Source organism: Plasmodium chabaudi, assembly GCF_900002335.3.
Source record: "Plasmodium chabaudi chabaudi strain AS genome assembly, chromosome: 4".
Lineage (NCBI taxonomy): Eukaryota > Apicomplexa > Aconoidasida > Haemosporida > Plasmodiidae > Plasmodium > Plasmodium chabaudi.
This window is the reverse complement of record NC_030104.2, coordinates 19,084-32,472: the sequence shown is the minus strand read 5'-3', so window position 1 is coordinate 32,472 and position 13,389 is coordinate 19,084. Positions and strand designations below refer to the sequence as shown.

Sequence of the window (13,389 nt, the reverse complement as noted above, 5' to 3'; positions counted from 1 at the left end):
CATTATTATAAAAGGGTCGGATAAGATATTTTCCATAGTTATAATACTTCTATATAATTCGATCATATATATTAAATGTGGGAATATTATAACTTCATATTTGTATTTTATTGCTAATTTTTGGTTAACAATATATAAGAACCCTTATTATTTATTATATAAAACATATTAATCTGTGGTTATATTGGATTATGCATGATGAAATATCTTTCTTTATTCGATGAAAGATTTTATTTGCGCCACTATTATTTTGTGTTACAATTATTTTTATTTAAATAATAACATTCTTTAACCGAGCTATAATAATAATTATATATATGAAGCTATAATATACAATTCGATTCATTTGGAACATCTATCTACATTATAGTATACCTTCAGGTTAATGATTACATTTTTAATGTCAATTAAACACATTATAAATTCATTATAGATAATAATAAAATATAGGTTAATAAAATATCGATCGAGATTCGATAATACAGCATCATTTATAAAGTCTTTTTATGCATCTACCATTTTTGATAATACAATAAAAATATGCATATTAATAAAAAATTACATTATATATGTATACTATCCTTTTAATTTTCGATTATATATAATATAATTTTATGCAAAAGTTATAATTTATATTGATATAAATAATTATATATACTTTAATTTATTTACTATAAAGGTATAATATTAGATTAATCACTATTCATTTTTGAATTTTATAGCTTTGAGGTAAAAGATCGTTATTATACGCCTATATATATAAACTAGTAAAATATTTTACCAATAACAAATATAGAAATTCTGTTTTATTGTGAAAACTTCATATAATTAAAATTAACATTCATTTTGTTGAGAAAGCAAATAATAATAAATTTTATTTGAACCAATAATATTTATATTAGGTTATTATATATACAAACTTATAAATTTATATTTTAAATATAGTTCTATTATGAAATAATATATATTCTAAAATGTCATACTTTAAAACAATGAAGCAAAGGAAATTACTAATGGTTTAAAATATTCTTCGTGAGTGCATTAATTATCTCATTCCAGTATGCAATGATACGCCATTAGTAACAACAATAATAATATTAGATTAACATATTATTAAATAAATAAACATGTTATATGCCATTTATTTAGAAAAAGAAAAATATTAAATTTAAACATAAATATTTTTTTTATTTATTAGAAATTATATAAAAAGTGTAATATTTCACGTTGAACAATAACATATATCAATACATGGCATTCAAATAATGAGATACAAATACATTTTTAGCAATTGTAGTAATAACACATTTATAATTCTTTATATATTTATAATAACATAAAATTGGTGATATTTTTACTATAAGTCTAGATAATGTATAGTTCTCTATATACAAGCGTATAAAAATTAGGAGATATGTTTTATTTAAACTCATTGAAAGGTTAAACAAAATTATACAAGGAAGATGGTCCGAATATTATTAAGAATAGAGATATTTCGCATATGATAGAAATACTTCAAATAAACCACAAAATAAGGATATTTATCTAAATTGCAATAAAATCGAATATATGTTTTATTTATTATATTATTGTATATTGTTTTAAAATTATTATTATTGAGAATAATATTAATATTTCGTTTAATTAATGACAATTTCATATAGAAAGACTACGTAATTGAATAAATTATTTTGGTATTGTATATAATTTTTATATAAAAATGATATTATGTCCATCTACAGATTAAAAACAAAATTTCATTACAATGACCACATATGGAATGGTAAATAACTTTATTTTAAAATAAAACATGTCTATCCCTTATTTTATTGTTTTTGATTTGCCTACAAATCATATTAAATTTTATTTCAATAAACTTTTCATTAATACATATTTTTATTCATTTTTATAAATATTTTCTTAGTGTGAGACATTTCTTGAAGCTGATAAGATTATTAATCGTGAAAATGATGCCAGAATGAAGATGGAGGACATTGACAAAAAATCACCATATTATGAATTTTGTCCTAATAGAAAATGTGTAACAGATGTGCAGCGTATTGGTGTTATGACCACGCATGTATTTTTGAAAGTAAAAGCAGATAAAAATAACGAATATGGTGAATATTTTTTGATGTGGCTAAGTGATAAATTATTTAAGATGTACCAAAAAGACAAAAGAAAAGGGGAAAATAATAGAATTACTTTAGATGAGGCTTATAAAAAGTATTTAGACAAAGATATGGGAGATTATAAATATTGGAATCGTTTAGATAATGTAAAGGGTTTGAAAGATGCTAATCTTAGTCACATGAACGAATTTTATAAGTTACTTAGTCATATATGTAAAACAATTATATATTATAAAATAAAAGATGCCAAACCTACGAATCTTCATCAGAATTCTACCAATAGTTCTAATCAATATATGCTGCTTTATCAAAATTTTTCTAAATGTGATTCATATCTTCATTTATTGGATAATTTAAAAAAAACATATGAGGATTTTAGAACTACTACTAAGAATGGTGATCCAAATTTAGCAAGTTCTCTTCAAACACTTACAACGATAGAAAATACCGATTCATATCTTGTGAAAGGTTTTAGCACATTTGATTTCAGTAATTCAAAGTGCCAATCAGAATATGATGATAGCATACTCGAAAAATCGAAGAAACCCGAAGCTCGAACGAAGCAAAAAGATAATGGAGCTGATACATTAGAAAGTAAAGATAAAGTAGTAGACGGTTCTCAAAGTAAAGAAAACGCTAAAGGAAGTGAACATACTGATCCAGGGAGTGACATAGGAAATAAAGCGAATCTTCAAAGCAATCCAAGCAGCCATACCCCCATTTCAGATAACAATCAAGGACCTCAAAAACCAGTGGAAAATCCAGTGGTTAAATCAAAAAATTTTGTAATCAAAGTAAAAGGAAATGAAACAACAGGAATATGTGATATATATGTACCCAAAGAATACAAGCAAGTTGGAATATTAATTATAGTTATTTTAATACCCATTACTTTAGCTATTATGTACAAGGTAAATAAAAGAAAATTATGATGTGTACTATTTTTAAAATATTTCTTTACTATAAAATATTATATATTTTTCATAATTTTATGTTAGTATTTGGCATCTGGACGAAAAAAGGAATTGAAGAGAAAAAAAAACATGAAAAAGGTTATAAATTTAATGGAAGGGAAAAGACAGATGCAAATAATTATAAAATCATCTAGTCAAAAAAAACAAACTAAAAAATCTATAAATCCTGTTTATGGGGAAAAATCTCCATCAATAAATATATACAAACTTATGCAGGCTGATCCTGTACCATTTATTAATTTAATTTTTTTGTTGATTTTTTTGTTTATAAAAGAAAAGACAATTCTTTGGAAGGATATATTTAATTAACTTATATTTGAAGTTGAATTAAAAAAATGCATAAATGGATGAATATGTAAAACGTTAAAATTTTTCAAAATATAGCATATATTATAAATATGTACATTTATTTAAAACTGTATTTTTTTTAACAATTGTGAAATAAATTATTATATTATTAAAATGTGTATATTGCTCACAGATTCGATATAGGTGATTTCAAGATCATCGCCTTTTTTTTCAATGAGGTATCCAGCTAAGTTCACATATATTCTTTCAAATTTTTTATTCATAATACAATCTTTATATTCTATGGAAGCACGTAATGAATCTGTTTTTTTTAATATTGGGTTTTTGTGTTCTTTCCTGGAAGGGTTTTGATCATCTACATCTACTGAAGTCATGGCAATTATAGTTTTGTCTTTTGATATCTGCAAAATTAATGAAAATACAATGCATAATTATTGTGAATAATATGAGAAATACGATTTAAAACGAAACAGAAAAGAAAAGGTTTCCATACTTGAGCTTTTTTGACTAAAGCATAAAAATATTTCCAAGGATCGCCACGATTTTTTTCGCAAAGTTGGAATATGATTAATAAATTTGGGTTGTACGCATGGACAACTGTTCAAAAAAAAAATAATTTTGCATTATGTAAAATAATATATTATGAATTGGAGGACATGAGAAGCAATAAATAGTATCATATAACATTGCCAACAATAAATCTTATATATTGATGCCAAATAAGTAAAAGTATACAAAACAATTTCTATTAATACAAATTAAAATTTTAACAACAGCATAAAATAATGAAATAAAAATAAAAGTGAATTTTTTTTGGAAAAGAAATAATTTTTTATAGTATAATTTTTTATTAATATATGTTTTTTTAGACATTGTAAAAAATGTTTTCACAAATCTTTATTTTGATATAAATAACATAGATTTGCCGGATTTGATTTATATTTTTTTAACTCCCTAGAGAAATAAAAATTTGCAATTGATGCAACATTTTATATGAAAATATGCGCATCGCTATTCCCCATTATTTAAACATATTTTACTTGTTAAAAAGGTTTTAACCCGAATAATGTTAAGAATCTAAACAAATTAATAAGTTACATATCCTTTTTAAAATTTTTCATATTCATCAACAGAAAAAGGGGGTCAAAGTTATGTACCATGAGTTATAGTTTTGTTCTATGGAGTTGATGTTTTGGGATATATTCTTATCGTTTTTTTATAATTTGACAATATATATTGGTCTGTAAATTTTTAACAGACATATTTACCATTTCCGGATGCTTAATCACGAAATGGCGGCTGAATATGCAGCTAAAAAAGGACACAATCATTAATATGAAAGGGTTTGTATAATATGGTTAAAAAATATATATAACTTGCTAGCAAATTGCTATATTGAACCATGAATAACACTATATTTTTCTTTATTTGATGAAACATTTTATTTAGCAAAACTTTTGATTTGGGTTACAATTATTTTAATTTAAATTGTATTATACCAACGGAACAGTATGATAATATTATATATGTAGGTATAAACTATAATAAAATGATTTCGAATATCCCTCTACATTACAATATATATTCAGATTAATATATTACCAATATATAATAGATGCATGGAATGCTGATCGATAATCGACAATACAACGTTATCTATAAATGATGTTTTATGCATCTAACATTTTTAATAACACGATAAAAATTGAACAATATATACAATATTTTAAGTTTTATAATTTTGAGGTATAATAAATTATATTTTAAAATGGTTAAAAGATAAAATATAAATATATTAACAAATTTTCATATCATATTTTTCTTTAATAATTATAACTAATATTAAAATATTTTTTATTGTAAAAATTTCATATAATTAAATACTAATATTAATTTTATCGAAAAAGCACATAATAATAAATTTTATTTGAACTAATAATATATATATTAGGATATCATATATATACAGACTCTCAATTTTATAATTTAAATATATTGTTATTACGAAATAATATATATGCTCTAAAATGTTATGCATTGCAACAATGGAACAAGGAATATTATTAATTGGTCTAAAGTATTCCTTTTAGTGCATTCATTATCTCATTGTAGCATACAATGGTATATCAGCAAGAATAATAATAGTAATAATAATGGATTAGTATGCTACTGAATACGTACAAAGGATCGTATGAAATATTACAATTTTTAGCTATGTATACTTTATTATGGTGTCATGATCTTAAAGTTCCTAATCAATATAATATTAACAATTTCATAGCATTCGTTAAAAATAATGTTTTTACATTATAAACTAATATGATATTAAAAAATATTAAATAAGAAATATATTTTAGGTTATAAGTATAAATGTATACTTAAAATGGTAACTCATATTGCTTCTCGAATTAATTCATTACTTTAAACAAAGTATGAACACAATTCTAAAATTAAAAATTAATATATTTAATTAAATTATACAAAACAACTATATTTATTTCTTTAATGTTTAAATATATTTCTTGATCATTTATATATTAAATAGATCATAAGGATGAAAATATAATATACATTTTATATATACTAACAATTACCCCAAAACTAATTTATATTCATGATTCATTTTAATTGTAATAGGTCGATTAATCTAATTTGCATATTATGTTTTTTAATTTTAAAATTAAATAATATATGCACTCAAAAATATTGATTAATTCTATTTATATATAAGGAAATGCTAGGAAATAAACAAGGTTATTGTTTATTCTAAAATGAGCTTATAATATATATATTGATTAAATATAAATGCACCCAATATATCATTTAATTAGAAAAAATAATATTGAATTATTTATTCATTTATTTATTAAATATTATAATTTAAACAAAAAAATGCCTTTTCATTTATTGGAAATAATATTAAAGATCAATATGCCACGAGGAATAGTAACTTATATAAGTGCATTAAGGGTGTCTAATGATGAGACACAAACGCGTTTTGAACAATTCGGGTAGCAATTTATTTTTGGTTCTTTAAATATTTATACTAATACAATTTTTTTAAATTAATTTATTATAAAAACGAAAAAATACATTTTTATCCTCCATGTGAAAATATATAATAATTAGGAAATATACTTTATTTAAACTATTACAAGGTTATAAATTTATGTAATAGGAATATTATGAATATTGACAAAAATATTACATATTTGTTTATTTATTCTATTATATGATTAGAATGTTTGAACATATTATATATTATGGGAATTTAGCTAAATAGACATAAAGAAATTTAATATTCCATTTTAATCAGATTTATTATTATTTTACATTAATTAAATTGTTATAAAGAGTAAATATATGCTTAATCATATATATATTATACATATGTGCAAGTAACACATATTTATTTAGGCGTAATATTTATAATTAAATTCTATTATAATGTCTAAGGGAGTGGTATATAAAATTTTTAAATAAAATATTCTTTTCACATTCATTCATATGCTGGATCGTCTATAAATTATATTCATTTTTATTTTAGTACCATTTACATTAATACATTATTTTGTTTAATTCGTAAAATATATTCGTAGTGTGATGCAATTAATGAAATCGATAAAAACGTCGTTTTGGACTCAGCATCTCAAAATTATAAGTTTGACGAAGAAATATATGGAGCATATTGTCCTAATAAAATTTGTGATACTAATGAAAAACTTCTTGGATCTGCTTTTATGTCATTGATAGAACTTTTTAAGAATGTTGATGATTACGATGATAATTTTAAAAATGATAAACTTTCTCAATACGCTATTTTATGGTTTAATTCTAAAATTAGGGGAACTGCGGAGATGGAAGCTGAAATAAACAATATTTATAACGTCCTTACAGAAAATGGCTGGATTAGTGAATACCGTCAGTATACAAATAAAAACGAAGATATAATGAAATTTCATTTTTTATATTTGAAGAAATTTTATAAATTCCTTAAAGGAATATGTGAAACAATTACTAACTGTAGTGGCCCTTCAAAGACCGAAGAATGCATAAAATCTGCTAAAAAATGCAATGAATTTTATCGTGCATGTATTTTGAGTGCGCCCTGGGAAGAGATTTGTAATCCATATTGTAATTTATTGTCAAATTTAAAAAAAGATTATGATAAAATTAGAGAAAAATATAAGACAAAAGAAATTCCAGAATTGACGCTACCAGTAGGGGTAGAAAGTTGTGAGAGTTTATGTAATGGTAAACAACAATGGAAAGTTGAGAAACTGAAAAATGAAGAATTAAAAACTAGTACGCTCACCGAAGTTAGTTTATCCGTTCCATCAGTAACCCCAACAAGTATAAATAACGCAAATAAACTACCCTACATTGCAGTTCCACTTATTTTAATACCCATTATTTTAGGATTTTCATATAAGGTAAATATTACAATTCAAAAATATAAATTAAAAAAATATACATTACAACATATTTTTTGAGTGCATAAAAAGACAAATAATTATATATTTTTATTTTTATGTTAGTATTTAACACATAGTCGGCGAAAAAAGTCGAATGCAAAAAAAAAGATGAAAGCGATTATAAATTTGTGTGATGAAAATAAAACCAAAAAGTGCGTTAAAAATGCATTCATCGAAAAGAACCAATCGGAATAATTATAAATTGCGTCGATGAAAAATGGGATTATTAAATATATACAAACATATACAGGATAATCCTGTACCACTTATTTTTTTATTAAGGCGAAAAGCGAGATACAGCATTAAGAAATTTATCAAGCTTTAGGGTTTTGGTTTTTCATTATTCGGTTAGACTTATTACAAAATATAATAGGAAACAATTTAGGAAAATCGGACTGTATGGTTGTAGAAGAAAGGCTCTTAATGCATTTATTATGTAATAATAGTAATAATATCAGTATGTATTTGCTCTTCCCCATGTTTATAAATAGAAAAGAAAGCATGCTCATTTACATAAAAATGTAATTGTAATTAAATATATATTTATATAATTTTTTTTATTATATTAACTTTTTAAAACTTTGAGGATGTAAAAAAAATATATTATCATTATTATAAAGTAAGGGTTCAGGTTTAAAGGTGCAATTTGTGAAACTCGCAGTTGGGTCAGAGTTCTGTATATGGGATATATGTTTTGGGTTATGATTATATTTTTATTAAATTGTTTATAGTTTGATCATATTTATTTGTCTATAAATGTTGATTAAATATATGTACCATCTCTGTATGTTTAATCCCAAAATGAAATCCAAATATGCAGCCCCAAATGACCGTATCCATTAATATGAAAGGGGTCACATAGCATATATTTCCATAAAGTATAATATATGTATAGCTTTAGATTATAATAAAATTCATTTTGAATATACATATTAATATTAATACGTGTGTTTAAAGATTAATTAAATATATTACAAAATATAATAAATATTCATAAAATATAGATGCATGAAATATCGATCGAGATTCGACAATACAACATTACCTATAAAAGATGTTTTATGCATCTACCATTTTTAATAACACAATAAAAATTGAACAATATATACAATATTTTAAATTTTATAGTTTTGAGGCATAAATAAATTCAATTTTAAAATGGTTAAAAGATAAAATATAAGTATATTAATAAATTTTCATATCATATTTTGTTCTAATAATTATAACTAATATTAAAATATTTTTTATTATAAAAATTTCATATAATTAAATATAATATTAATTTTATCGAAAAAGCACATAATAATAAAATTTTTTTAACTAATAATATATATTAGGATATTACATATGCAAATTCTCAATTTTGGAATTTAAATATATTGTTATTACGAAATAATATATTTGTAATTTATAATATTGTTGTTCTATAAATGGTGATTAAATATATGCTCCATCTCGTATGTTTAATCTTGAGATTATTCCTAAATATGCACCCCCCAAAGGGGAATGGCCATTAATATGAAAGGGTGTACTGAACATATTTTCATAAGCCATAATACTATATCTAATTCGTTCGTATATATTAAATTTGGCAATACTATAACTTCACATGTTACATTTTATTGTTAATTTTTGGATAACGATATATAAGAATCCTTATTATTTATTATATAAGTCTTGTTAATCAGGGGCGATATTGAATCATGAATAGCACATTATGTTTCTTTATTTGATGAAACATATTAGCAAAATTTATTATTTGTATCATATTTATTTTAATTTCAATTATAAAGTTCCCAAGCAAAACTGTAACAACAAAACTGAACAGACATCTATAAATTATAATAAAAAACATTTTGAATATTACTCTATATTACAATATATATTCAGATTAATATGTGTGTTTGTAACATTAATTAAACAAACTACTAATATATAATAATAAAATATAGATTCATAAACAATCGATCGGGGTTCGACAATACCGCGTTATCTATAAAAGGCATATTATGCATCTAACATTTTTAATAACACAATAAAAATTGAACTATATATACAATATTTTAAGTTTATAATTTTGAGGTATAAATAAATTATATTTTAAAATGGTTAAAAGATAAAATATAAATATATTAATAAATTTTCATATCATATTTTGTTCTAATAATTTTCTAGTAATTAAAAATAATATTATAGATAGAATAGCATTATTATTACATGTTTATACATATAAGCTAGTAATATATTCTATCAATAATATTGAAATATTTCATAATAAAGTTTTTAAAAAAATATAAAAAGTGCCCCTTTATATCTCTTCATGGATTTCGATATAGAATGTTTTTTATGCATATTCAGTAAAAAATCATATAAAAATATAATGTATTTTTTAACAGAGATATATAAATATATTTTTTATTGAATGAATGATAAATCAATGGATATAACAGTGCATTATAAAGGCATCAATGTTATATATTTTGTTAAAGATACCAATTGGGATATGAGGTTTTATATTCTAAAAAACTTGATTGATGGGAAACAGTTAAAGATTCAATTTTATCAATTCCTTTTTATTATTGCACATTATATTGCATTATATTATTAGTGTTTGTAATTCATCACTTTTTAATCTAAAATAGCAATATTTTATCATATAATTAATAAAATATAAAATTTTTAATAAATTATCTGAATATATATACATTGACAATTAGAAAATTAGAATACATAAGATAAGAATGAAAATTCAAAGCATTTAGCTAATATTTATATATTAAAAGAGCAAATATATCTTTTATCTCTCCCCTAACAAAGGGTGATATAACAGCCTAATTACACCTAGTTTTCAATTATATTTTAAACTTGCATCAATAGTTATTTATGTGTTATAAACTAATATTTGCTAAGTATTATTTTAAAAACAATATGCATTCAAAGAATTAATTAAGATTATAAATAGCTCAACAAATACGGGTTTAGTGCTAATTTTCGTTTTAAATAGTATAAAAGGTGCGTAAAATATATTATAAAATTACCAAATAAGATATATTTTTAAATTGAGTATATAGGAATAAAAATAAAGTTATTGGATTTATTAAAATTGGTTATGAGTTTATCTATATTAAACAAATAATATAAATTTATCTAATTTGAATAGAAAATTGAGTATGTAACTTAATTTAAAAATACTATAATCTTAGAAAAATCTATACTATATATAAGAAACAAGTATATAAAAATGTAATATATCTTATTAAATAACTATTTATGTATTTTTAAGGATTATAGTAATAATAGCATTTTTTGTATAAATGTATCATATATACATATGGTAAAAGTATATTAAGCAACTATCCATTTAAGGTTATTTAGATAATTGGCATAAATAAGTATAACATGTTTAACGAAATATAATTACTATGTAAAGAGCTTAAATAGATACAACAAATATTTACGTAATATATATAAATATTATTATCCCTCATAATCTCCAAATTATGCCAAACCCAAGTTATAATATTGAGGATGTGGTATACAATTTTTAAATAAAATATTATCTTCGCATGTGTTTTATATGTTGTATCGTCCATAAATTATATTGATTTTCATTTGATTAATATTTATATTAATACGTTTTTTGTTTAATTCATAAAATATATTTGTAGTATAAAGAATTTGCTACGATCGATGGCTATTTTTATGTGGATGAAGATGATGGATCAAAAACTAAAGTAAATAATCAAGCAATCCACAATTATTGTGATTACGACGATAGACAAGAAAAAGATAAATGTTGTAGTGGTTATTATGAAATGACTAGTTCTGGTGTTATTTATTTGCTAGAAAATTTAAAGAAGAAGTGTAATTTAGACGATGATAAACTTGCCGAATACGCTATTTTATGGTTAAGTTATAAACTAAAAATAAAGGAAAATAATATGATCAAAAAATTAAGTGATTTTTATAATAGTTATATAGAAAGAAATGAGTATTATAATAAGAATATAAATGGTGGTGATGGTCTGACTTATAAGGCAATTATAGATAAAAAAAAAGATTTGATGGATATGAATATTAGTGAAATATTTAAACTTGAAGCCCCATTTAATATATTATATTATTTGTATTATAAAATTAGTGATAAACATACGGATTGCGAAAAAAATTTGAATGATGCCAAAAAGTTTGTTGATAAAATTAAAGACCTCAATAACGATTCTAATAATAAAGAAAACAGTCCATTTAGTCAAATATTGTATACATTATCAGATGATTATAACAATTTACAAAAAAAATGTACCAATTTTCCATCCCTCCCAGTTTATCCACGAAGTTTTTCAATAAAAGTTACGTTAATTCCAATTACATTTATATTTGTTGCAATACCTATTTTCTTGGGATTTGCTTATAAGGTAAATAAAAAGGAATTTAAAAATATAATCTTTAAAATTTATTTTTGTAATTCTTTATATGGGATTATCAAAAAATGTATATACGATTACCATTTTTATATTAGCATTCATTATTTGGATTTGGTAAACGATCTCAAAAACAATATTTAAGAGAAAAACGAAAAAAAATAAAGAGTAAAGAGTATAATTATATATTATTCGACGAGAGTGATTATTCCAGGAATAGTAATAATTATTGATATATGTTAAGGCTGACTATTTGGAAATAATCAAATTTTGACCATAATTTGGAACATAATCTTGGGATTTATAAGAATATTTAAATAATGTAATCAATAAAACATAAAGTTATATATGTATATTTATTATATATTTTTTGTATGTTTTTATGTTGTGAATCAGGGCTAAAGTTGTGTTTGTGGAACCCATACTCGGGTTATAGTTAAGTGTTAAATTATGTTTAATTCTGTATAATTTGATAATATATTAGTTTAAATAATTGTTTTAAATATATATAGGAAATAAATTATTAAAAATATGTATAAAATATTTTGTAGCTTTTAGCATTTATAATAAGTCTAAATATGTAAGAAAATAAATGGGGATGAAGATCACTATGAAAAGGACCGAATAAAGTAGCATACTTGATAAATTATATGATTTTCATTTCGTGTTAATATAAGTTAATGATAATTATGTGAAATATACTATGCATTTTTTGTATTTTATTGTTAAAATTGGATTAATCGTTTTATGGGGCAATTGATCAAATATCGGAATCGATATAGGCAGATGATTCCAAAGTGTCGATTGGGTTCTATAAGACAACGTTGATTTAAATAATTATAATATTTAATATGAGAAAATGGTGGAGAAGGAAGGGAAATATAAGAAAATAATTTACTATTGTTTAAGCCAAAGTGGAATTTAAAACAATTTTCTTCCTTAGTACCTCCTGAACTGTGCAATAAATGAAGAAAATAATGGGGATAATAAAGAAGTTGATTTGAGGGGAAAATAGGACTATTATGCATATACAAAAACATTCAGGATAATTTTGTTCCATTTATTAATTTATTTATTT

The 13,389-nt window shown here is 22.2% G+C and overlaps 3 protein-coding genes and 1 pseudogene across 3 annotated transcripts, besides 1 other annotated feature; 3 read left to right on the top strand and 1 right to left on the bottom strand.

The window, feature by feature from the left end:
* Nucleotides 1–1,765: 1,765 nt before the first annotated feature.
* On the top strand, nucleotides 1,766–3,415 carry PCHAS_0400600 (CIR protein; the record flags this gene model as incomplete). The annotated part of the gene is made up of 3 exons (XM_016799934.1): nucleotides 1,766–1,783; nucleotides 1,925–3,043; nucleotides 3,131–3,415. The coding sequence occupies 3 exons, from the start codon at nucleotides 1,766–1,768 to the stop codon at nucleotides 3,413–3,415; spliced, it is 1,422 nt and encodes a 473-aa protein (XP_016653241.1).
* Nucleotides 3,416–3,555: 140 nt separating this feature from the next.
* On the bottom strand, nucleotides 3,556–4,013 carry PCHAS_0400550 (annotated as a pseudogene).
* Nucleotides 3,556–4,013: a sequence feature (fam-a protein, pseudogene).
* Nucleotides 4,014–6,862: 2,849 nt separating this feature from the next.
* Nucleotides 6,863–8,085, top strand: PCHAS_0400500 (CIR protein; the record flags this gene model as incomplete). Its single annotated transcript, XM_016799933.1, has 3 exons — nucleotides 6,863–6,877; nucleotides 7,015–7,848; nucleotides 7,954–8,085. 3 exons carry the CDS (start codon nucleotides 6,863–6,865, stop codon nucleotides 8,083–8,085), a joined length of 981 nt encoding a protein of 326 aa, XP_016653240.1.
* Nucleotides 8,086–11,390: 3,305 nt separating this feature from the next.
* On the top strand, nucleotides 11,391–12,544 carry PCHAS_0400400 (CIR protein; the record flags this gene model as incomplete). The annotated part of the gene is made up of 3 exons (XM_016799932.1): nucleotides 11,391–11,423; nucleotides 11,559–12,305; nucleotides 12,410–12,544. 3 exons carry the CDS (start codon nucleotides 11,391–11,393, stop codon nucleotides 12,542–12,544), a joined length of 915 nt encoding a protein of 304 aa, XP_016653239.1.
* Nucleotides 12,545–13,389: the final 845 nt, after the last annotated feature.